Source organism: Myxocyprinus asiaticus, chromosome 34 (genome assembly GCF_019703515.2).
Source record: "Myxocyprinus asiaticus isolate MX2 ecotype Aquarium Trade chromosome 34, UBuf_Myxa_2, whole genome shotgun sequence".
Taxonomy (NCBI): Eukaryota; Metazoa; Chordata; class Actinopteri; order Cypriniformes; family Catostomidae; genus Myxocyprinus; species Myxocyprinus asiaticus.
The window spans coordinates 15,799,742-15,826,906 of NC_059377.1; the positions used below are offsets into that span (position 1 = coordinate 15,799,742).

The window sequence follows — 27,165 nt, forward strand, 5'->3', positions numbered from 1 at the left end:
ACTTCCACTCTTCTGGGATGGCTTTCCACTAGCTGTTGAACAATGGGGTTCAGGGGCTGGATTCATGAAACGTTCTTAAGAAGAACATTCTTCTTAACTACCATTTTCTTCTTAATATCTGTCTTAAGAAAAAAGTTACAAATATTTTGTATTCCTGAAAAAAAAAAAAAAACTTCTTAAGAAAGTTCTTATCTTTTTTCTTAAAAGTGTTAAGAATTCAATTTCTCGAAAAAAAAATAAATAATTGTTCTTAAAAATCATCGTAAATAACATCTTAAGGTTAAGATAACCTCAGAGTTGCCTTAAACCCCAAAAGGTAATATATTTAATGAATTTACTGGGTTCTTTCAAATGTGATGCATTCTATCTAGTTGAGTCAGAAGTCGCAATGGGCTATTTATGTAGCCTAAAATTAGATTTTTAGACCAAAACACGTTTTTGACTGTTTTGTGTTTTATGTTATTTTTATTTTTCAGATTAAAGCATGTAAATGTTATCACAAAATTCAAACAATACATGTTGTTTTGAAGTTTCTTAATGTTAATGCTAGTCAATTCAAACGGATGCACTGCATAGCGCTCTCTCTCCGTGATCTTTAGAGTCCATAGAAACATAATAATTATATCATTAGAAAGCTAAGACTTTCTTTTTCACCCCATCCACATCCCTATTGGAGTTGGCCACAGCGGAGACAGCCTCCGCCACCCTTTTCCATATCTCTTACTTTCCGACATGATTTAATTATCAAGCTTCCCAAGGAGAACTTTCTTGCAGTAATTTCCTCAAAAAGAACCTCCAGCTCTTGTCTACTGAAGTTTTGTTTCTTTTCTTTTGCTCCATGTCAAATTGTTACCAACAAGACAATTAAATTCTACTATGACGGGTAGTGTCGTTAAACTAACACATCTCACGCACTTTACATTCAAAAAGATTATCGCGTGCTTGCTACTTAAAAAAGGTTAAGATACATTTATCATTACGATCTGTAAGTGTTGAAGTATTGAATTTGCTGTAGGCTATTAGACAAGGCAACTTCATGAGCAGGCTACCTGTATGATCATACTAATATCAAAGCCCATAGTCATTTTAAGAAAAAAATTTAAATGTTCTTAAGAAAATATTTGAGAACTTCTTAAGAATTTTTCAAGAATTGCACTTAGGAACATTTTTACAAACTTCTTATAATTTATCCTATTTTTCAGAACATTTTCGTGAATCTGGCCCCAGGTCTGGACTTTGTGCAGGCCAGTCTAGATCTTTCACAACAGACCAAGTAAACCATTTTACTAGTGGCATCCTATGACATGTCCACATTGAAAGTCACTAAGCTTTGTGGTACAGTACCCATTATGATGTTTACATTATGTAGTGTATTTTGGTGTTGAAGCAGTCTTTGCATCTTAATGACTCAAAAATAAGGTGACTTGCAAAGCACATAAGAGGAATGGAAATTAGTCTAATGGGTGAATTGTATAATGTTACATCTGAGCACAATCCTCTTGTCTTTCATTAAGACACATCCAGGACAAAGATGAAAGGCTTGTTTTTGACAGGAGTGTTGTTCATTTTTGTAACATTCAAATCCCTTACAGTTGCACTTTTGATTTAATATTTTGATTTAAAATGTTCAGGAACGATGTCTCAGTGCTTTGGCATTTCCCTGTGTTTTTATATAGCAGAGAACTGATTGTCTTCTCGTAACACTCAAAGCTTAAACTCATAGATCAATGCTGATGTGTCTTTACATTAGTATGAAACCTCTAGTATCCTCTAGTCTCAGACCTCCTCTGTTGTACACTTTAGAAAATGAGAGGTTGCACACAAACAGAAAGTCTGATGGCTTAATAATAGAGCCGTGATTGCAGGGTATTTCTGGTGTGAACCTGTTTATCTGATATCACCGCCGGAGGGGAGAGGAAAACAGGCCATAAATGATGGAGCCATGACAGGTTTACAGCATATTTCCATTTCAATAACACACCTAAACCTCCCCATCCTGTGAAACAACCCGCTGGAACAGAAGAAAAATGCAACCACTGGATCTCTTTCCCTCCCACACTGACAAAAACTGGGACACAAACTCTGAGATTTTGACAACCCCCACACTAACAAAAAAGTTTCAGAAAGTACTTTAGTACTATCATATGTTTTGACACAGACACATGGAAATACCATGCTTATATATCAAAGTACCATGGTATTACCATAATTCATGTAGCTCTAACAGAACATGGTGCTAGCAACACCAAATTCATGGGTTCAATTCCCAGCAAATACACATACACACATACCTTGACTGCACCTTAAATTGATTTGGATAAAAGATGTCAAATGCATAAATGTTAATGCTACCAATACTGTTCTGTGGACCCATCATCGTACTTACAAATTAGAAATCCAGTTGTACACAAATAAAATGGGAAACAACAACGTACCTTTTGCACTGTCAGTATAATGGGAATTCAGTGCAAAGATGTGTCAGCAAACGAAAAGGCATGTATTGTGTAATAAAGTGCATATACATATGGAAATAAATTCACAAATAAATATATCTTTGTAATAAAAGTAAATACAAGTGGTATACATGCTAAATTAGCATAATTATCTAATCAAATCTGAATAAATATTACACAGCCACACAATTTATTCCAAGCAGCTTAGCTTAATATGTAGCCTTTTCCAGTCTTCCCTTACCTTCTTTGAATTTATCCACATGTCTAAAGTGCCAGATAGACTTCACTTTGCTAGTGCGGTGACTGATGGTAATGTTGGCCTGGGTCTTCTTCTTGCTGTTGGAGTTCCCCATAGTATTATCTCAGGCCGCACCTACTCTAAAATCCCCAAACACACCAGAGTGCCACATGTGGACCTGTGCTTCCCTTCTTCCTGTGTCTTTATATTCATTTTCCTGCTCTCCAGCTGTCACAGCAGGGACAGAGATGTCCCACTCTCTGCTGCGCTTGTGATCCAGTGTGTGTGTGCAGAGCGTGTGTATGTGTGCATGAGACCCTCCCTCCTTGCCTCTCTTGTTCAGATCACACTGCTTTCAGTGATGATCAGTCACAGTTCGCTCCGACCACTTGCAATGTGAAGAAGGAGGGATATCTGCTTGCTTCATCCACTCATGCTTGTATATACAAATTAAGTCACTCACACATGTCTAATGGCTGCACTTTAAATGCAATCAGAACTATGGGGCTGAACAGAAGGTTACAGAATATGCTTTATTGTCTCTCACTTGATTTCTGTTTTATAGGCTTTGCCTTAGTGCAGTCCATAATTTGGTTTATACGGATGCCTGCTTCAGGGTTTGGAATGAGACGAGAAATACGTATTATAGGTTATTGACACACATCAGTCATTTGTATTGCATAAATAAAAATGGAATGAGTAACCAAATTTGTCTAATTATCTCAAAATAAAATGTTGGATAGGAGGCTAGCTATAATTTGATACCTACATTGTATTGGTTTGAAATTCTGTTTGTTGATTGGTTGGTCTCTATTTGGCAATAAACAACAGTTAGTTCTGGTCCTCGAATCTGATTGGACGAGAGGCATTCCAAGAGTGCTGATGTCTCAGAACAGTTGCACTTGTACGCTTTACTGTTTGTACCACTCCGCTTGTGATCGTGGTGTACTAAACTAAAGTGTAAGAGCAGTGCAAATGTGTTAAAAGAGCTAGACGCATCTCTTTTCATTTATCCCTGTGACATTAAAGATTTTAGCCAGCAGGTGGCGACAAAAGGCCATTTTTATGTGTTGTGAGCCAGTTGAGTTGACGACGTTCATTTGAGTCAGTGCTGCCAGTCAGCGAGTGGTTTCTTTGAAGTCATCGTCAGTTGCCTCTCCACTCCATGATCAATCGGATTACTACTACACTACAGCAGGAAATAGAGTTAAACCCACAGCTCCAGCATTAAGGCTTATCACAGCTGTGAGACACAACAGACCTGATACTGATACTATTGGATACCAGAGTGTCCACTTTGGAAGAAATGTAAACAAACATTCAGCATGGCAGAGGAGAGGACAGTTTCTATAGTGAATGACTCTTAGGCACTGTTACCATGAAATAGGGAGGAGTACCCCCTAGCTATTTTTTACATAGAGAAAATAGGATGTATTTGACCAAAATGACATTATCTTCAGCAAGCTGACTTACACTACACTACAGCTGAGGAATAGAGTTAAACAGCTATAGATTTACTGTTCATCTATGCTTGGGAGTCGCAATAGACGCAGGTAGTCTCACACGCTCAATCGCTCTCGCTTTCTCTCTCTGAAACACACACAGACACACACACACACACACACACGCAAAGTGATAAATACCCGCATACACACACTGGTTTCCATGTTTTATGTGGACATTCCATAGACATAATGATTTTTATACTGTACGACTATAGATTCTATCCCCTAACCCTAACCCTACCCCTAAACCTAACCCTCACAGAAAACTTTCTGCATTTTTACATTTTCAAAAAAACATCATTTAGTATTATTTATAAGCTGTTTTCCTCATGGGGACTGACAAATTGTCCCATCAACGTCAAAAATTTCGGGTTTTACTATCCTCATGGGGACAGTTGGTCCTCATAAAGTGATAAATACCCGCATACACACACAAACACACACACACACATCCTTGGTTTTCCAATAACTTGTTAGAAACAGCCAAAGCTGTTGTTACTAGTTCTAAAGCAATGTTTCTGAACTGGTAACGGAGGCTTGTAGGCATCTTTAGAACTAGCAAAGGCAGTTCCTGATCCGTGGCGTAAGAAAGTAGTTCAATGCACAAATGTGTGTTTTTGTGACAGTCCTTTGTCTTTTCCTCATTTTTAATTTACTTGTTCGTTGAACTGTTGTATATTTGCAATATCACACTCACAATCGTGCTGTATGGCCCAAAATCAGCACAGCTGTGATACCTTGCCTTCAGCCGAATCAAAGCCATGCTGATATATGGCCATACAGCATGATTGCGAGTGTGATATTGCTTTAATAAAAGTCATTCCTTTTAATTTCTTTCAATTTTGCCATCTCGCATGAATTATGAGTTTTCATGAGACTATGTTGGCTCAATATTAAAAAGGCATGACCTAAACATCTCAGAGCTGCATTTTTGACAGCATCTAAATTGACATCACTTGATTAATTACTGCTGTGGGCATGTACAGTAAGTCAGGCTGGTCTACACAGGATACAAACTATTTATTATTCCACCGCTTTCTTCCATCAGCATCCCTTTCTTTGTCCTATTTCTGGTGCAATCCTCTTGTGTCACACTCTTCTTGTGTTTCCAACTTTCTCTCTCCCTCTAGCTTATTGTCTTTCACTTTATCTTTTTTTGTTTCTCTCTATGAGGTCAGGTAACCTAATATTTCGTCTGACTCTGATCTATACCAAGGAGTGCATTAATGGTGCCCAGGATACAGTCCATTTCAACAACTCTAACTGTTCATTTTTAACAGCCTGTCAACACGTAATGCATCTTCTTTTACACTCCCAAATTTACATAATAATGTAATCACAGATGTGAAATTAATTTAGATAAACAACTGCGCTATCTTGTGTGGTTTGGTTCTGAAGATGATGAAAATATAAAGCATGAAAATATGATTATTACTGTTTTTTAGATAGAGTCAGGAAAGTTAGAATTACTGTTATGAAGTTAAGATTAAATGAAACATTTAAATTAAACTTTACATTTAAATCAAACATACTTTAAGTATGAATTTGATGTGGTTTAGGGTTTGATCTTATTTTTTAATTATTTTTCTTATTAAATTATATACTGCAAAACATTTCTATGACATAATGATCTGGAAGAAAAGGAATGCCCACTAGAGATTTTAGGAAGGGTACACAGTGCCCTTGGAATGTTGAACTTTTCCAGGCATCACTTGTATCCCATCTCCTCGATCCTGCTCTTTCTGTGATCAAGAGTCCAGGCTTTGGAAGTACAGAATGCTTTGCAAATCATTGTAAGTCTAAAACAGACAGAAAACACGAGAGGGGCCCCCAGGAAAAGTAGATGCAAACATATTGGAATCCTGAATTACGTTATTCTCTTGGCAGAGGAAACACTTTAAAAGACCAATGCATCATGCAAAAGCAAAGGCACTGTATTCACAATGCCTAACAACCATTTCAACCATTTTCTACTGAAGTACCCCCACAGCACCATCAGGCTCAAGTACCCCTTCATTGACACAAAACCAAAGATATGTACCAAAGGCTAAATATCATTTAACGTTTTCATTAAAGGGCTAGTTCACCCAAAAATGAAGATTCTTTCATCATTTACTCACTTTCATGCCATCCCAGATGTGTATAACTTTCTTTCTTCTGCTGAAAACAAACAAAGATTTTTAGTAGAATATCTCAGCTCTGTAAGTCCATACAATGCAAGTGAATGGTGACCAGAACTTTGAAGGTCCAAAAAACACATAAAGGCAGCATAAAAGTAATCCATAAGACTCCAGTGGTTAAATCTTTATCTTCAGAAGTGATATGATAGTTGTGGGTGAGAAATCAATATTTAAGCCCTTTTCACTATAAATTTCCACTTTTACTTTCAGAATGCGAAAGTGGAGATTTATAGTAAAAAAGGACCTACAGAGCTGAGATATTCTAAAAATATTTGTTTGTGTTCTACAGAAGAAAGTCATACACATCTGGGATGGCATGAGATTGAGTAAATGGTGAGAGAATTTTCATTTTTGTGGTCGTGATTCTGCACACCCGGCCCCTAATCAGGCTGATCAAGCCCGAGAGGGATAAAGGCGACCGGAGACGGCAGTGCGACAGAGAGAGAGTTACAGGCAGCTGCCCGACACCTGTGTGTGTTTGTCTTTTGGTTCAGTTTATTATTAAACTATTATTTATATTACTAAGCCGGTTCTCGCCTCCTCCTTTCCAAATCCAGGAAGGAGGAGGGATGCGCCGTAGTAGAGTCCTCGCCACTACCATCCACCCCAACGGTACAGCCGTGACCATCCACCAGGGGACGGAGGAGCCCGGCCGCCTGAGAGCGGAGGAAGGGCCGCCGACCGCGAGGGGAGGAGGGGCTCCTAACCGACCACCTGGAGTGGTCAGGGCCGCTGCCAGGGGTGGAGGAGACCCCTACTAGCCGCTGAAATGTGGCGGGGTCTGAGACCGCCGACCGCGAGCGGGGAGGTGCTCCTTGCCGACCGACTGGAGCAGGAGGACCATTGCCAGGGGAGCGGGGGAGACCCTTTCGGTCCACCGGAACGCGGCGGGTCGTTTCGTCCGCCAGGGGCTGGAGGACTGCTTCCGATCCATCCGGGTTGGCACGACTGTCGTCCGCTAGAGGGTAGAGGAGTGGCCGAGGACCAGGCTATGACGTATCAGAGAACCGGTGAGTAAAGTTCTCTCAGACCGGGCTCCCCGGTCTGAGAGAACGAGGGAGGAATGTGGCAGGGCGGAGGGTGGGGCCGGGTCGTGATTCTGCACACCTGGCCCCTAATCAGGCTGATCAAGCCCGAGAGGGATAAAGGCGACCGGAGAAGGCAGTGCGACAGAGAGAGAGTTACGGGCAGCTGCCGGACACCTGTGTGTGTTTGTCTTTTGGTTCAGTTTATTATTAAACTTTTATGTATATTACCAAGCCGGTTCTCACCTCCTCCTTTCCATTGAACTGTGTTACAGGGACTTTGATGTACTACTCTGAATACTGCAAGAAGCTTTCAGAGAGCATCATTAAAGGCTAATGGCTAATAATGCCATTAGACATAAAATCCTTATAAATCGATGTTGCATTTATTGGGCTCTGCATTAGGCTCCTTTAGCAGACACACTTCACGGAACTGCACTCTTATTCGTTATCACTCTTATCTTGTGGTCCAGCTCATCTGAATTCAGTCGGTTTTGGCTGATTCTTCACTAAAAAAGTGAAGGTATTTTATAGGCTTTTGATTTGAAGAGAAGAATTTCACCTGACAGCAATATAATGCCCTAAAGGTGTAGAAGGGATTTAAGTCTGTTCAACAGTCTTAAGGTACTTAAGAATGTCCAACCTACAGTATGTTTTCCTTTTTTATTTTTTTTTTCACTGGGAATTTGTGGAATTCCAGTGTTTGGTAGGCACAATCAACACCCAGGTACGCAACAGTACAACATATTCAGTGGATATTGGTACATCTACTTTATCCTCACAGCCTCGATTTAATTTTTGTCAAATTAAATATGGTGTCTACTCTGACTAAGGTATATTTAACATGATTTTTGATAGGTTTACACACATCCTCTTTACCTGCAGTATTTGTTGCTGTATATTTCTCTATTTCAATGTCGTAAGTACACATCTCATACCACCAGAAAACAGCAGGAGTGGAAGGCTTAATCAGTTGTCATAGGTGGAATTTGATTGCCATTTACACACTCTGTCCTCATCTGCTTCATCACTCACATATGACGTAACACACCACCAGCCCTCACTGCTGTTTTAGGGTTAGTCATACAGTTAAGGCCATTAAAATTAGTTGCCAAAGGGTGAGGTGTTAATGGCTTCTGTTGTCAGGGTGAACTTTATTTTTATAGCACCTCTAGAAATTTAACAGATTAAAACCATGTGCATGAGTAAGCATGTGTTTGTGTGTGGCCATGTGACAGTGGTCTTGGACTTTATACTGACACCTATTGGCGTGAATGTAGAATCACTCAAAAGCAAAAGTTTTCATTTACAAATGCCATGCCACAGCTTTGTGATTCAGACCAAAATATAACTCTAATAACTTTTATAAACTTTTTTGCTATACATCTTGTCACTGAGGTCTCTAGGCGTGATCGTGATTTCAAGCTCGATTACACTTCCTACTGCTTGATGCATGTGCAGAGTGCTAGATGGTGCTATAGGAAGTGTAATTGAGCTTGAAATCATGATCACCAAGGAGACTGCTGTCAAGATATATAGTGAAAAAGGAGTTATATTTTGGTCTGTTCTCACCCAAAAACAACTGGATTGCTTCAGAAGACATTGATTAAACTACTGGAGTCTGATGGATTATGCTGACTTTATCTCCTCTTTGGAGCTTCAAAATCCTGATCACCATTCACTTGTATTGCATGGACCTACAATACTGAGATATTCTTCTAAAAATCTTTGATTGTGTTCAGCAGAAGAAAGTAAGTCATACACATCTGGGATAGCACGAGGGTGAGTAAATGATGAGAGAATTTTCAGTTTTGGTTGAACTATCCCTTTAAACCATAAGTGTGCAAGATTTACACGACTATATTAATGTATGTCTTTCTGAAACATTGTCAAGCCTTAAAGAGCAGAGTACTTAAGGAAGTAGATAACATTTAAAGGAATATTCCAGGTTCAATACAAGTTAAGCTCAGTTAACAGCATTTGTGGCATAATGCTGATTACCTAAAAAATTAATAAAAAAAAAAAAAAAAGGACAAATCTGAGTTACAGTGTGGCACTTATAATGCTTTTTTAACATTAAAAAAACTGACTCTTTCGAAAGTATAGCCACAAGACGTAAACAATATACGTTAAACATGATTTTAGTGTGATAAAATTGCTTACTAACATTTTTCGTGTAAAGTTTTATCCATTTGTACAACATCGATTCCATGACAACGTAACTCTTTAAAACCTAAAACCCTTAAATGACCGTTAAAAACGTTACCGCTCAAGTAATTCACGTATTTTAACAGAAGAATTAATGTACAGTAATTACTTTGTAAAATTATAAGCTTCACATTTTTGCCTTTAAACCCTCTAAAAATTGGCTACATTCACTTCTATTGTAGTGCCGCACTGTAACCTACATTTTTGCTTTTTTTTTTTTTTAAGACAAAGAGGGATGAGACGGAATAGCTTTTTTCTGGTAATCAGCATTGTGCCACAAATGCTGTCAATTCAGCTTAACTTGAATTGAACCCAGAATATTTTAAAGCCTTGGCTCCCTTCCAAAACATATGTGTTGTAATCTTGTAATCTTGAAACAACACATGAGAAGGAGGGAGACATGCATTTTGTCCCATACTGTCCTCTTGTGGTTGAAGCTATGGACACAGCTTGGCAGGTTCATGCATTACACCATTAATACAGTAACTCAAAGCCTGCTGTCCATGCTGTTTTCAAGAACACAAAACAGGGCAAAACAATAAAAACAAAGCAATATCATTTTAAGTTAAAAGCTCTCTCTTGCACAAATTCACGATTGTTCTGGATTTATTGGGATATTGCCTCATTGGACTGAGGGATGTTATCCCAATTGACATCAGGTCAAATTCCATCCACCTTCATTCCTGCAGATCATATACATTTTAACATTTTCCTCAATTTTTGCTCTTTCATGACCATAGCTCTTTAATGATGATGTGATGTTAAAATACATTCTCCTATCCCAGCTTAATATGCAGAGACAACTATAAGTTAGCCATTCTTAGGTTTATTCCCCTGAAAAGTATAACACTTTGGCCTGTGGTGCTATCAAAACATGGTGGTTTATTTGAGCATACAACTATCCCAACACAGAAACACTGATTCAAACAATGGCACTGAGTTTAGGGCGGGACAATCTATTTGATCAACCAATGGAAGATGGGGTCAGTGTTTGGGAAACCTGTGGAAAGCAATTCCATTTGGTGGTGCTAGTGGCACAGAAATTACACACTTTAAGAGATCAGGTGAAAGGAAAACCAAATCCATTAAGTTGGACTACTCTGGGTTCGCTGCTTGAGCCTTCATAGTGTATCTGTGAGTTCATTGTTCCCTGTCTTCATTCCTTGCATGCCTGCTTGATGAGTCAGAGTTATGAAGAGTGCAGGTAGAAGAGAGTCAAGGTCAAGGCGAGATGATGATTCATGGGCCATTATAAGAACTGAAAAGAGATTCAACAGAATTTTATCTCCACTTCAACCAAGTGGAGGGACACAAAGCAAAGAAAAGTGTTAGAAAGAGCTGAAAATTCTGTCATCATTTGCTCACCCCCCAATAGTTCATAAATGTATGAGAGAAGCTTGTTTAACGGGGTTGTGTGAGAAATTGCACTGTTGCACTTTCACACTAGGTGTGAGCCATTGTGAGCAAGCTTCTCTCATGCGCTCATGAAAAAAAAAGCTGTGGCAAAGGACAAGATTTTCACTGTGAAATAATTTAAATTTCAGGTTGTTTTTCTCCAAAATCTATTGTATGCCTTCAGAAGATTTGGAATATGACACACGAGTTGCATGGGATACCTTGTCGCACCTTGGGACATTTTTGGGTCCTTTCTTAAGCTTTAAAGTTAGTCACTGTCAAAGCAAGTCATGTGAGTTTAGAACGACATGAAAGTGAATATATGATGAGAGAAATTTCCTTTAAAGGGATAGTTCACCCAAAAATGAAAATTCTCTCATTTACTCACCCTCATGCCATCCCAGATGTGTATGACTTTCTTTCTTCCGCTAAACACAAACAAAGATTTTTAGCAGAATATCTCAGCTCTGTAGGTCCAAACATTGCAAGTGAATGGTGACCAGAACTTTGAAGCTCAAAAAAGCACATAAAGGAAACATAAAAGTAATCCATATGACTCCAGTGGTTAAATCCATATCTTCAGAAGAGATATAATAGGTGTGGGTGAGAAACAGATCAATTCATAAGTATTTTTTTTACTATAAATCTCCACTTTCACTTTCACATTGTTCTTCTTCTGTTTTTGGCGATGCACATTCTTCATGCATATCACCACCTGCTGTGTTGGGAGGAGAATTTATAGTAAAAAAAACGACTTAAATATTAATCTGTTTCTCATCCACACCTATCATATTGCTTCTGAAAAATGGATTAAACCACTGGAGTTACTTATGGATTACTTCTATGCTGCCTTTATGTGCTTAATTGAGCTTCAAAGTTCAGGCCACCATTCATTTGCATTGTATGGATCTACAGAGCTCAGAAATTCTTCTAAAAATCCTTGTTTGTATTCTACAGAAGAAAGAAAGTCATACACATCTGGGATGGCATGAGGGAAAGTAAATGATGAGAGAATTTTAATTTGAACTAAAATGGGTGAACTAGCCCTTGGGTGAACTATCCCTTTAACGATAAGAGACTGACAGAATTCTTTCCTTATCCATGACCTTGTGCAAACTTGATCTGAATCATGCCATACAGCTTGTTTTTGAAACAATGAAAAGTATACTTCCTTAATTTTTCTGAAATCAGCATAGTTTGCAATTGGTTTTCACTTGCACAAGTGTATGAACAAATTCCACCATGTTCTCATTAGATCTTTGGCTGTCAGCCCATTTCATTAACTACAAGTAGGCTACTGCTGTGCAACAGTACTTTGAAAAGACTGTGACTGGAATCATTCCATCTTCTATGGCATTAAAGTTCACACAAAACTGAATTCTGTCATCATTTACTCACCCTCATGTTGCTCCAAACCTGTATGACCTTATTTCTTATGTGGAACACAGGAGATGTTTTAATGAATAACATGGTCCTTCTTTTCAACACAATGTCAGTTAATAGTGACTCACTTTAAAGTTTAAAAAAGGATCCAAAATTATCATAAAATTATCAAGAAACAACTTGAAATGTAAGTAATTTTTCAGTAAAATTAGTGCAAGCTCGTTCACAGTAGCTTGCGTTTTCATGTGAGAACTTGCTAAACAGAGCTAAAACAGCTCAAATAAAATAAATAAATAAATAAAAGCCTTAACCCATGTACAGTATAATCAACACACATAATAGTGATGTCTTAGCAAGCACCACTAACTAAACAAAGAGATATGGAGGCTGAGAGGTCATGAGCTGGGTGCCATGACAACAGGAAACGTCTCCATACTGTTATCTAGGTTCACAGCAACAAAGTGTGGGTGTGTCAACAGCACACCTTGTTGAGGTTGTTTGTGCATTTGTATGTATGTGTGTATTTGTGAAAGATGATCGGACTGTTGGGTGTAACCACAATGACCCAGACTGAGGTCAGAAAACTTGTTCATGACTGTGACTGTTTTTTTTTTTTTGTTTTTTTTTAGAAACATGCTCCCCTCTTTCTCTCTGGAGCTCAAAACTAATGTTTTGTCCATTCATGCTGTTGCAGTGTCCTTGTTATACCACACCAACATTACAGCTCACTGTTAGCCTACATAAAACAGTTCAATTAAGAGCTTTATACAAGCCTGGATTCAGCACTTGGATAGTGTATTAAAAGCAATGTAAAATCTTATTATTTTTATCCCCCTTATCTTGACATTAAAGCAGGTGTTTGAGAAGCATGCCATAGGCTCCCCGACAGGTTTGTGGTAATAAGAATAAATGTAATACTTTCTTGTGTAATTACATGGTGAGTCATGGCTGTTTGTAAAACAATCAATGCAAAAGTGAGTTGCCAGGTTGCTTGAATACAGAGGCAGGTAGAGGGTGAGAGAGGGCAAGTTTTTGTTGGAGTAAACAGTCGAAAGGAACATGTCAACAGGTGTATCCATTACTGTGAGTTACATAACGAAAACTTTACACACGGAGACACATGAGACGGCTTGGCTGATTGACACTTGCAAGCAGAGGAGGCACAGACTCAAATCTTCTGAGCTCAAAAGAAGGAGCAGTGACGAAGCGGTTAAGCCTTAAAGGGCATGTTTGAATTCATAGATTGAATAGTAGACTAAAATATGTGTATTTAATATAGTAAGTAAAAATAGGTGTATTTTAAATAAAAGCGACACCAAATGGAATTATAACAACTGTAACAGTTCCCCTGTATGCCATTGGTCAGATTGATAAGAAAAATCTTTAGAATTCTGTGGAATGGAGTGCAATATGTGCCTCAAAGCATTATCAAATTAGTAAGGAACAATAAAAATAGAACTCTGAATAATTGAAAATTAATGCACATCTTGGTGTAACAGCTAATTATTCTGCTTTTACTACAGTTCCCACATGCAAATGTGTTTATCTCAGGAAATGTTTCAAGTTTTTAATCCTTCATTCCTTATGCCACAGATTAAGTGTCTTGTTTAACCCTTATATTGTGTTCCGGTCAAAACTGACCGATTAACTTTTTTTTTTTTCTTTTTCTGAAAACTGTAGTTTTGTTTTCATCCAGTTGGAACAAAATTCCATGACTTTGTTCATACAGGGCATCTGAACACACACATTTTTTTAGATTCTTTTTTTTTTTTTTTTTTTTTTTTTTTTGTGCAACAGAGGGAGTGTGAGACTTGTGGGGACAGGAAGAGGGAAATCCAGAATGGGAATAAGTCTTTTAAAAGACTCTTCTCCTATTCTGGTTGGAGCTCCACGTTAAAGTAGTCCAACAGGTTTTAAAGAGTAGCGAAGGGACCGTCTGCACATCCTTCAGCAAAACTTTCCCAAGATCAATTAGCATACAGGTGGAGACTAAACACTCTGAACATAGTGTCAAAATTGTGCTGCAGAATTCAGTTCCAACCTTGCTCCATTATTCAAAGAATGTCTCTTAGGTGTTCTGAATGGTTTTTATTGTGTTGCTGGGTTCTTATGGGTGTTTGCAAGGGGCTGCAAGAGTGTTGCTTGCTAGGGCATTGCAATGGAGTTATAGATGGTTCCAAGGGCATTGTAAAGTGGTTGCAAGAGTGTTGAAGTGGATGCTAGGGTGTTGACAGGTGATCGCTAGGGTGTTCTAGGTGGTTGTAAGGGGATTGCTAGAGTGGATGCAGCTTGAAAGCTCAGGAGAGTCAAGCCCAAGGTGTACTTTGGTCAGACACAAACACTGAGCGTCCGCATACAGGATGTATAATTTTCCAAAAATTCTTAAAATTTATTGGTTTTATTTAACTTCATTACACCTGTGGTGTTACTGGTCTAAAGTGACCTGCCATTGGAAATTAATAGATTAGACTATTTGTTCAGGACTAAATGTTCAGGAGCATCCCATCCCAAAAGATGAGCATATATGTGGATGAGTGTTTGCACACACAAAGTCCTCAGACATGTGCAAACTAAAGGTCTGCACGAGCCTTAAAATGAAACCCAAACTCGACCCGTACCCGAGACCGTGTGACCCGACCCTACCCGGCCCGAATGATACCGTCAGATTTTAAGCCCGAACTCGACCCAAAATCGCTTACTATCTAATTTCTTCTCCTAGCAAGTACTGTTGCAAAAGGCTGTAATTATGTAAGCATATAGGCAACATTTGTAACAGTACTGAAACAGTAAACATACACATACACTAGAGCAGAAGGGGAAAAAAGCATTGCCTTACCATTTATTTGCTGAAAATTCACTTGGTGCAGAACAATCTGGAATAAAATGAAACAATGCAACAGTCCCCTCTATGCAGCCTGAACTTGTTTAGAATGTTGAATCTTTGTGACAACTGCGCTAAAAACAATCTAGATGCAGCGCAAAGAATGAAACAGAGCGCAGGTGTCTCAACATACATTTTTGAAAATTCTTTTTAACTTGACACGGTGTTTAAACAATGCCGGTCCTGCGTGAGATGCTGAAGAAAAAGTGAGACGCGGTGCAAATGTCAAAGACATTCGTCCAGCATGTGTTTAAACAATGGGAAAACACGTTCAGTGTTTTTGAAGAATATTTCAAGATCTACTTATCATATTATGTTGTGTTTGGGCTTGTTTGAATCGGGACAGTCTGCTGTAAAGTACCTTATGTCATTGTCTATGTTATATGTATGTTTCATGAAATAATAAGGAAAAACTTGACAAAAAGACACTCCTGTTTATTATACTGTACTTATGTGTGTCAGTGGGAATTTAATACACTTATACTCACTGCAGTTTGGCCTCTGAGTTAAAAAAATTTCTCATTGCATTTTACTAATTGAGATCTTTCCAGTGATATATAACACATGGCTATCTCATCTTTTTTACGTTTTTACCAACTCTAAATAAAATTGTTGTGATAATACATTTGTAAATTATAAAAAAAGCATTATTTAAGAATTGGTAGAATCCGCTATATTCATTGTAAAGTCTAGATTCTATGCTTTAAAATGACACCTATTTTGTTAAGATCAAAAAAGTGGTTATTTATTTATTACATAATTATTATTGTTTTTAATTTTTTTCTGCAAGGATTCCCCTTCAGTTCAATGAATCCTTCTATCAATGCAAAATATATATTTTTTAAAATATGTTTAAAAAAAAGTAGAAGTATAAAACCTTTAATAATTACTAAAAAAAAGTAGTTGACTTTTGACTTTTAGTTGACTACAAATTAGAAGTAAACTTCTAATGCAATATCTTGGGATAATATATGCAATATGTGAGATTTTGTAACAATCTAGGTGTGCCTGGAACACAAAATGTGTTAGCACAAACGAACACAACACAAGGGTTAAAAACATCCTGAGCCCCTGTTAATAATTCAAACTTTGTGACAATTCTGTAAGTGCATGCCAAAGTGATATGCACCTGCAATGCAGTCAACAAACCTGGAACGACCTAAACGCTTTGCAGTGAAAGAAAATGAATCAACACCGTGCAATGGAAGTAAATGGTGACTGAGGCTAACATTATGTGTAACATTTCCTATTGTGTTCCAGAGAGGGGAAAAAAAAAAGAAGTCATAAGGGTTTGGAAAAGCATGAGGCTGAGTGAATAATGACAGAATTTGCATATTTGGGTGAACTATCCCTCATGAGCTCTTAAGTTCTGTGGGTATTGAAGAGCTCAGAACAGTAAATTGCTGTCTTTTGTCTCCCTGTTCTTTCATGTTTCTGTGACGTGCATTGGAGCTGTATATCAGTGTCTCCAAATGCCATTAAACATTCACATGTTCTTTATTTCAGAGTGATCACAGAGAGGTCACGTTTCATTAAACCCTCCCCTATATGATCACAAGTAATCAATCTCTAGAGGCCTGTTGGTATCCAAGATCATCGTTAACAGATGTCTGGCCCTTACAATAAAGATAACCAGTTGAGATCAGCACGATCAGCCCACTTCTTCATTTGTCATTTCCACTACGTTCGTCACTACGGAGTCCCAAATTTCATAATGGGTGTTTCTTCAAATACAGACACTTTTATGTAGCAGCCTTCATAATTTACTTTTGCTAATTTTCAAATGCCTTAAAGGTGCAGTATGTAAGATTCAGAAACCCTTGTTATTAATGACACCTGTGGCCGTTAAGTGAACTGCAGCCAGCTACCTGTTGCTCGTGCTCATGCACACACTCCATAGGGACGTGAGCGAGCGAGCATCAGCTAAAACAATGACGTAACGTACAAAGAGACTGAACGTGATTCACCGGCATCATGCTGACAGATGAGGTAGCATAATTAAAATTACAGTTATGATTGTTTTACTACAAACTTTAAGACTAAACTAAAACTACTTATCAGCTAACATAGCATACTGATACACACATACAGCTACATACTACCGAACTATACCAAACAGTTTACTGTTGCACTGCAGTTATGTTGCACTATTGTATGTTTTGTATGTCATATGTTGTACTATGAATAAGAAACCAGCGTATTTGCTTAAATTTATCCTGTATACCTGACATTTAGTGTAAAGAGAAGATCGTTGAAATTATTTGAATGTTACGAAGCAAGGTAGCTTGCAATTTGTCAGTGATAGCAGGCAAGATCAAGTTAGCTAAAATTACACAGATCACTCCTTATGGCACTACATTTCACATGCTTTGCAGTTATGTAAGCTTACCTGTCCAATAAGAAGAACGCCAATTCAGGGTCAGTTTTGATCCCCAAAACCGAACGATGGTCCCTCCATGAATCAAATGCCCTGCCGATGTTCACTCTAGTTTTCGCTCGACCACGATCACGTTCCTGCTTAGCCAGATGGGATTCAGTAGATAAATTATTATAATTATTTATTTATTTATTTTGGCTTACTCAGAGTTTGTGTAGGAGTCGGTGTTGTGCTGGGAGCCGGACGTTTGCTGGATTCCATCTATAAGATAACGTTACCTAGTGTTGCAGTTTGTTGTCGCTGTTGAATAGCGGAAGAGAAGCTACTGTCTGAGGCAAGACTCTCGGGAGCACACATAACTGTCACATCCTTTGGATTTTACCGGCAAAAGCGACCCACTCCCTTCGCATGAAAATCAGTCTACAGGCAATAGGCAATTTTTTAGTTGCGTTACAAGCCATTCACACATTGGCAAAAAAAAAAAAAAAAAAACATGAAAATTGTTACATATTGCACCTTTAATGCAGTGGTTTTCAAATTTATTTGGTCACGCCCCCCTTGGAAACAAGAAAAACTTTCGCACATTTGTCACAATGCCAACATTGTTCTGTTATTTTGTGTATACTTTCTGTATTACATAACTACATAACACATTTTAATTATGCCTATAAACTTTCAAATCATACAAAAACAGAAGGAAAAATAAATATATAAAAGTGATACTGCTGCAGGAGCAAGCCCTGGGCATGAACACATTGCAAACCGAATCCTCCATTCATCTGCATTTAAATAGCAGAATGTTTTTTCTCTCAATGGAAACATTTACACTGCATAGTTATTTAAAAAAAATAGAATAATAATTACAAGGATTCATATTTGTGAATGTTAATCCGCCTCAGTAGTATCTATAAAAGCATTTTTAAACTCCAATAAACTTCCAGTAATAATAAACAACTGTGATTGGCCCAACTGTGATTGGCACAAAACATTTTCCCAGTAGAATTGTGGAGTGTCAAGGTGGTCTTTGGAAAACTTCAGACACAAAGCAATGCTTTTATTGGAAATCAGCAGCTTCCTTCATGGTGTCCTGCCATGGACACCATGCCTGTTTAATGTTTTCCATATAGTGGACTCATGAACAGAGATGTTAACCAGTTCCAATGATTCCTTCAAGTCTTTAGCTGTCACTCTAGGGTTCTTTTTTACCTCATTGAGCATTCTGCGGTGTTCCCTTTTGATAATTTTGTAACCCTTTCCAGCTATATGCAAATCAACAATTCTTGATTGTAAGTCTTCTGAGATCTCTTTCTAGCTAGGAATGGTCCATGTTAGAAGATGCTTCTTGTGAATAGCAAACTCAAAATGTTTGAGTGCTTTCTATAAGTCAAAGTAGCTCTAACCCACACCTCCAATTTCATTTAATTAATTGGTGCCAGGTTTGCCAACTGCTGACTCTAATTAGCTTTTGTTGACATCATTAGCCTAGGGGGTCACATACTTTTTCTACCTACACTGTGGGAATTTTGAATGATGTATTAAATATGTACAAGAACAATACAATCATTTGTGTTATTAGTTAAAATAGATTGTGTTTGTTCATTATTGTAACTTAGATGAAAATCAAACCAGATTTTAAGACAAATGTATACATAATGCTGGTAATTCCAAAGGGTTCACATATTTTTCTTGTCACTGTATATTCTAAAAAGATAAAGATATGAAAATCCATCATAAAAATATTATTATATTCTAAACAATTATATTCTAAACAAAGAAATTTGACCTATACATGGATAAAGGAGTCTGCCATTTTATTCCAAAAAGGTGCAAAATGGTGTTTCAACACCACCATTTCCATCACAGAATGCTATCAATCACAATGCATAATTTGAGATATGGTGGAAGGACGTTGTAGTAAAAATGTTCATGACATTTAATTAAAATGACAAAAATTAGAGGTATTCAACTATGATAACTACTGTATATATACACTGTTGGAAATTTTTTGTAGACAAATTAATTGGTGACAGTGTGAAAAATGGGAGTTTATTTTCTAAATCCACAGTGAAGAAACACCCAAGTTATTTCACTTTGGTTGAGGTTAGACAGCTCTATGTCCATATTTTGAAAGTTCTATTCACAGTGATCTCATCCCTCAAACAGCATCTGGGCCTGATAGAGCACTCTGGGTGGAGGGAAGGGGTGGACACAGGCTGAGCTCAGAGAAACAGGGGTGACGCAAGGGGTTTGTGCTGCACTGTTGAGCCTCTAAGCCCAGAAATGTACTGAATCAGGACAGTCTATCTGACTCATGTCTTTTGGGGATTGGCCATTAGAAGCAGTCTTTATAACATTGAAACTCAAAGGTAAAATAGAATTCACAAAGAGCTATTTGTACACAACCAATAATTTGCCCCAAATATATAAGGGAATACATTTTAAAGTGAGCGTCACTATTATTATTGCTCATTTGAACAAACCCCTAACCATAACTTGTCTTTTGACTCGGGACATTAAGCAACCACTTACTAACCTCTCAGAGCCCCCTAACAGCCACACTGAAAACCCTATAAACCACATTGGAACATGTTAAAAACCACAAAATATCATAGCAAACAACCTACTATAACTTAAAAAATGTGCTTCGTGTGGTAACATCTAAATCTAACTGGTTTTATTCAGGTCAAAATATAATTTAACATCATTGAATCAACCCTCACTTGTGGAATGCTTTGCCACTATTGATTAGGTCTTGTCCAACCATAGATCTTTTTAAGTCTAATCTAAAGACCCACCTGTTCTCCCTTGCTTATGTGTCATTGTAACATATTGTGCAGTATCATCTTATGGTGTTATTTTATTCTTATATTGTTTTACTATTTAATACATGTTGGTCAGTTTTGTACAGCACTTTGGTCAACATTTGTTGTTTTTAAGTGTGCTATAAAAATAAACTTTGATTTGATTTGATTTGAACCTGAATACATCAGGTCACACCAGTTTTTAGGGTAAGGTCAGCTAGAAATAGCTCCTTAAGGTAACAATTGCAGGTTACCACTTTTTACAGCATACAAGAAGACTGGCGTACAGTATATAGCAAGTGCAGTTATGAATAGCCAATCTGGCTGCTGTTTGTGTGAAATCATAGATTATAAAGAGAGATAGGAAGAGTAGGAAAGGGGGGTAATTTAATAAAACAAAAACAGAAAAATCCCCCCTCACTCATTTTATTCTGTCTGTTTCAATAATGCAGCATGTCTCTAATGTCTCAGACCTTTTTACACTCTGGCTCAATCTCCCAACTCTGGATCACGGTTTTCATCATGAAGACCTGAAAATGCTATAAATCATGGAGTCCAAATGGAGAATATGAGACTAGAAGTCTCTGAAAGACACGTTGTTCATAGTGCATGTCTCAAGTGTCTGGTAGCTTACAGTCTCTGGCAAATAACAGTCTAAATGCTTTTTTTCAGTGCAACAGAAGGGAGTGTGAGACTTGTGGGGACAGGAAGAGGGAAATCCAGAATGGGAATAAGTCTTTTAAAAGACTCTTCTCCTCTTCTGGTTGGACCTCCACATTAAAGCAGTCCAACAGGTTTTAAAGAGTAGCTAAGGGACCGTCTGAAAGGAGGGCTCTGCACGTCCTTAAGCAAAACTTTCCCAAGAGCAATAAGCATACAGGTGGGGACTAAACACTCTGATCATAGTGTCAAAATTGTCCTGGAGGTCCACCTTCAAATTCAGCTCCAACCCTGCTCCAACTTTCAAAGGATGTCACTTGGGTGTTCTGGGTGGTTGTTATTGTTTTGCTGGGATGTTTTGGGTGTTTGCAAGGGGTTGCTAGGGCATTGCATTGGAGTTATAGATGGTTACAAGGGCATTGTCAGGTGATCGCTAGGGTGTGGGGATTGTAGAGCATTGTAGAGCATTGTAGAGAATTCGGAACAGCCTGAAAGACTGTACCGAGTTTGGTGTAGCTTGTAGCTTGAAAGCTCAGGAGAGTCAAGACCGAAGTATACTTCGGTCAGACGCAAACACTGAGTGTCCATAAAAAGGACGTGAAGCAAATTTCGTCATAAGCAGAGTGCTCGAGCACTGAACACGCGCAGCCCAATTTTTCTAACCGTGCGTCTTTGAACGTGCAGAATGCAGATAGGTCTGGAATTATTTGCACTAATTAGTGGGTCCACAAGGTGGCAACACTCACATTTGAGCTGTTGCTGTTACAATTATTTCACGTATTTCCAAATATTTTGGTTATTAAGTTAACAAACATAACTAATAAAATGAATTGACACTCCAGATTTGAAATGAGAAGCTTATTAAACAAAATTGTTATCAACTCCCTCATGCCAATTGATTTAAACAAGACAAAAATAATTATTTCAAACAGTTTAGTCAGTGATATGATTAACACACTAAAAGTGGTTCGAGGGTACAATGGGGCTAAAGGCACTTTTGATTTTATTTTCTCCCAACACACTAAAAAGCAACATAAAACACCACAGTACTTTCCCTAACATCCACTGCAAAATAATCCTGATCAATGAGATCATTGTGTACAATGCCCAAAGGTTGATTTTGAGGTAATCGTCAATCATGCAAGGATCTGCCACTGTCCCAACAATATCTGCACAACGGCTGGCACTCTACAAATAATCTTTAGTGAAAATTCAAATGAAGATCTCATTGCAGTGCCAATTTTTACCCCTGTATTTTGAATTTCGTTTGCATTTTAGCCCCGAGCCCATGTAAATTTCTGACCCTGGCTAGAGCCTATTCAATATAGACCAATATACAAACCAGGGACAGGTCATTTATTATTGTATAAAACCACAAAAACTACAAAACACAATTCTTATCAATTCAGATTGATGCCCTCTTAACAACAAAAATCAGTACCTCTGCTGCACTCAGAGGCATCATTCACATCATGGCATGTCAACAGTGTTAAGGAAAAATTAAGCCCCAAAGAGCAAGGCCGAAACAGGGAGTCATGAAGCAAAAAGAGACACAACAATAAACAGATTAGCCTTTCCAGAGAAGACATGTCCTTGTGATTGTAGTATAATCCTGCTGGGAAAGAGAATGCTCCAGTGATAACCATTCAAATAATGCCACAAAGTCATTCAATGTTCAAGTGTTGGACAGACTGGCACCAGAAAACATGGCTTAAATTTAATTGTACCAGGTGAGGCCTTTTCATCTATGGTATCAAAATAATGCATCTTTGATTGGCATCAACTAATCCAAACCTGTAAATACCCATTCCAATACCTTAAACATTCAGCATTCAGTTTTTGGCATCATTGCGGCAAGCAAAACCAGGCTTAGTTCTGAGTTTTTGCTTACCTTTAAAGGTTTCATTACTGGCATGAATCTGTTTGGATGTAGCGCTCTCTCCTGTTCGTCCACAAGGGCCTCCTGTACTGCTTTGCCCATTGCTAAGTTTCTTTTTGCATTTGCTGCCCTTGAACCAGCTGAACGCCCGACCCAGGGATGAGCCCCGTTTCTTCTTACTGGCCTGCAGGGCCAGGATCTCAGTAATGTCTCTAGGCACCAGATCCCCCACAGAGCTGCTCCTGGACATCCTATAATCTCCAACTATTGATCTCAGACCTAACTGCTGAGTCTCACCCACAACACCAGCCAACAAAAGAGATAAGAGAGGGATATAAACATTTCATATTATGAGATGAAGGAGAACAGAAATTATGAGATAATGTTATATGCTAATAGAGGACCCTTTAAAATTACCATGATATTGCCAACTAGGACATGGGTCAAGATCTTTTGTTGGCCCTGGAACACCATAACCCTAACTCTAAATTTAAACCTAACCATCAAGTTACAGACTTATTACACTGGGAATTCTGCACCAGAAGGTCGAAAGTTCTGCTGCTGAAATCGGTCTGTGCCGATTCAAACCAATACCCTCAGTGGCTGAAGCTGAAAGTGTTGCTGAGGTGAAATGTCCACAGGGTGGTGCCAAAAGCGAGTTGTATTTTTAGTTGTAAATGATGCAATACAGTCAACAGAAACACATCTTATTAACCCTACTCCCTAACCAAAACCCCAACTGTAAACCTAACCGTCAGTAGAGTAACAATGTAATTTTAGAGTAAAAATGTGACCTCTGAGTTGCACCTACTGTTGTTTATGTGAACATGATTACTTCCAGGTTTACATGGGATCAGAACCAATCTCTCAGAGATAGCAAGTTGCTATTAGTGGCACCACGGAGAAAAGTGATCACATGTGAATTGAAGAAAAAATGGCTGTTATCAGCAATTTGCCAGTATGGGGTCGATTTCAGGGTATATGAACATTTGGAAGTTGCATGTAAATTTCCTGTGTGATATTGCAACTTACCCCTAAAATCAGAGGGAAATGATAGGTTGACAGAATATTGGTCTATTGTTCTAAGGCTCTAAGCCAAATCCTAATGGGGTGTTCAGCAACTGACAGTGATTCGCAGCGACAAAGCAATTGGAAGTATTTCTTTTTCAGTTAGATTTGGCAATTTGAGGTGACATGAGTGTCAGTGACTGTTGGCAATGCAACAAATTTGAGCAGAGTTCAACTTTATGCAAATTCGTAACGACATGACATGGCGACTAGCAATGGGAGGGCAGAATGTGAACATCGTGTGATCTACTGCCTGATACAGTTAGATACTATTGTCAGCACCTACTAGCAACCAACAGTTTCAGTCAGTGCATTTACATGCACTTTAAAAGTTCTATTTCGGTTGGACTGACACAGTAATTCTTCTTTTTAAAATGTCCAACTGAAATCCAACTGATTTTTACAAAGTTGGTCTAACAGACCTAGATAATGCAATTGTAGCTCGGCTTCGTCCAGCATATATACAGGTTAATTGGACCACAATTATGGAAGGCTCTGAAAGACAGAGGTGACACACAATGTGTTTTTAACACTTCCTCAGCTGACACCCTTTCTTCAAATATTAAATCACGCATTAAACTGTGCATGTAAATGTATTGAGTGTGAACGCATTTTCAACCTAACATTAAAATCTGATTGGTTTGAAGGAATGTTGTTCCAGGACCATCTAGCATGTTGATCCAGGAACATGTCCTGCTTGGCAAAATCACAGTCATTGTCTTTTTAGTTAGTAGTCATTTAGCTGATCCATAATTCAAAATCAATTTACAGTATATTTGCTACAGGTTCAATCCTCCTGGCCTGGAAAAACCTGGGGTTAAGTGTTTTGTTTAAGGGTGCCAAAGTGAGCTCATGAATCACCACTTGCAGGGCTTGAACCTACAACTTTTTGGTTACCAGCCCGGATGTTTAACCATTATGCCACATTATATTTTAGAAAAAGAAATGACTGAAAAAAAAAAAAAAACATATCTGCATTTCAACATACAGCTGTAACAAGTGTCTTTATCAGTTCTTCCTAATATATCCACAAAATGAGGGACATTCAAGAAAGCCAGAGATACCTCACATGTGTTTTGTATCAGGTACTCGAAAGTTCCATTTCAGCCTGTTTTATGCCAGCATTTACGTGCAAATGCAGTGTCTACAGCCTAATTCTCTGAAAATGTTTATTCTTGCTAAGCCATTTAATCTTAGTCATAGTGCAAAGTCTGGAGGTATGACAGAGAAAACAAAAGTAGAAGAGTGTGAAGGTAAAAAAACAAAACAAAAAACAAACAAACACACACATGCAAAAGCAGGCAGTAAAAACTTCCTTTCCCTCTGAGAAAATATGTAGAAGTAAACTCAAGTTCTGCCAACTTGCCCACCAGAGCATTGGTTTTCAAAAAGTGCTGCAACTCACAATGTTTTCTGTCTCTCTCTTGCTCTCTCTTTTTCGTTTTGCCTCAGTGCTTAAACAGTAGACAGACACTTCTTTTGGACACCTCAATGCTGTAATTCGATCAGCAACAAAACTTCTGGAGACAGACTGTGTAATACTAGCATACTAGCACACACCCCCAAATTATACATGTAAGGAGATACTCATTAAAACCCAAACAGACATACACACACGTTTGCTTAGATATCTAAATAGAATCATACTGTGGACATATTGTTTGTATATAATCGTTTGTATATAAATCATATACTAATATCATATTTTAATTACTACTAACCATAACCCACAATCCAACTTTTAAAGAATTCAGAATTCACAAACACACACACATTCTTTTCTATGACTACACACATAAGTGCACAAAAACAGGGTACCTTGCTTTCCTTTCTTGCCTCCTTTTGTCCCTCTTTCACAGTGTGTGTCTAGTCTTTCCTGCAGTGCTGTGCTGTCCTGTTTATTCAGCTCTTTTTGGGTGAGTGGAGCTCCATGCTGGTCAGTCCAGTCCTCCCCCTCCTGTCTGCCTCAGTCCCCTGGTCACCATTCAGCAGTGCAGAGAGGAACTGCAATTTACACGTGTATTCCACCCAACTATTTCACAACGACATGCTCCCTCCCTCCTATCTCTCTCTCTCTCTCTCTCTCTCTCTCTCTCATGCTCTTAAAACAGTGTGCACACCGTTTCACTCCTCTTTACCTTCACTTATTGCTCTTCAACATTGTCTTTCCACTCTTGTTTCTCTTCCTCATGCACTCTTTTGTTAACTCTCGCTCATCCTTATTAGTTGGTGGAGAAAGACCATCCTGTAAATTGTTACAGGTAATCTCTTCACTTTTAAAACATTGACCTGAAGCCAGTGGGTGAGCTGATCTTTGTGCCCATCATATGAAAGACAAATTTTGAAACCCTAAATTCATATAGCTATACACAGTTTGTAAGGAAAATAATTAGATACATGAAAAATATGTTTTGAAAATGTCCTTACTAATTTAGAGAAACTCAATGAAAACAAAAAATCGCTGTTCACTGTTGTGTGTGAAAATCCCAGGAGATCAGCAGTTACAGAAATACTCAAACCAGCCCATCTGGCACCAACAATCATGCCACGGTCCAAGTCATTGAGATCACATTTTTCCCCATTCTGATGGTTGATGTGAACATTAACTGAAGCTCCTGACCCGTATCTGAATTATTGTATGCACTGCAATGCTGCCACACGATTGGCTGATTAGACAATCGCATGGATGATTGTTGGTGCCAGACGTGCTAGATTGAATATTTCTGTAACTGCTGATCTCCTGGGATTTTCATACACAACAGTCTCTAGAATTTACTCAGAATGGTGCCAAAAACCAAAAACATCCAGTGAGCGGCAGTTCTGCGGATGGAAATGCCTTGTTGATGAGAGAGGTCAACAGAGAATGGCCAGACTGGTTTGAACTGGCAAAGTCTAGGGTAAATCTGATAATTGCTCTGTACAATTGTGGTGAGAAGAATATCATCTCAGAATGCTATTCTAAGATGCAGGTTGGCGCTGTTTTGGTGGCACGAGGGGGACCTACACAATATTAGGCAGGTGGTTTTAATGTTGTGGCTGATTGGTGTAATGTAAGCATCAGCGACGTATGGGGATTTCGCAAAGTTGATTTCAATGGAATCAAGAAAGAGAG

At 38.3% G+C, this 27,165-nt stretch overlaps 1 protein-coding gene across 5 annotated transcripts in view; it reads right to left on the reverse strand.

Annotated features, from left to right (window-relative positions):
• LOC127424811 (uncharacterized protein KIAA1522 homolog) overlaps positions 1-26,037 on the reverse strand; it is a 71,346-nt gene extending 45,309 nt beyond the window's left edge. Inside the window, exons 1-2 of one of the 5 annotated variants that reach the window (XM_051670254.1) lie at positions 25,872-26,037; positions 22,998-23,268 (exon numbers count right to left, since the gene is read on the reverse strand). In XM_051670254.1, the coding sequence (XP_051526214.1) occupies positions 22,998-23,235 (238 nt within the window). In that variant the 5' untranslated portion in view covers positions 23,236-23,268; positions 25,872-26,037. Of the gene's footprint in view, positions 1-2,694; positions 2,967-22,997; positions 23,278-25,458; positions 25,842-25,871 lie in introns of those variants that run through there. The other 4 variants (XM_051670251.1, XM_051670253.1, XM_051670255.1 and 1 more) reach the window with 4 other exon arrangements.
• Positions 26,038-27,165: the final 1,128 nt, after the last annotated feature.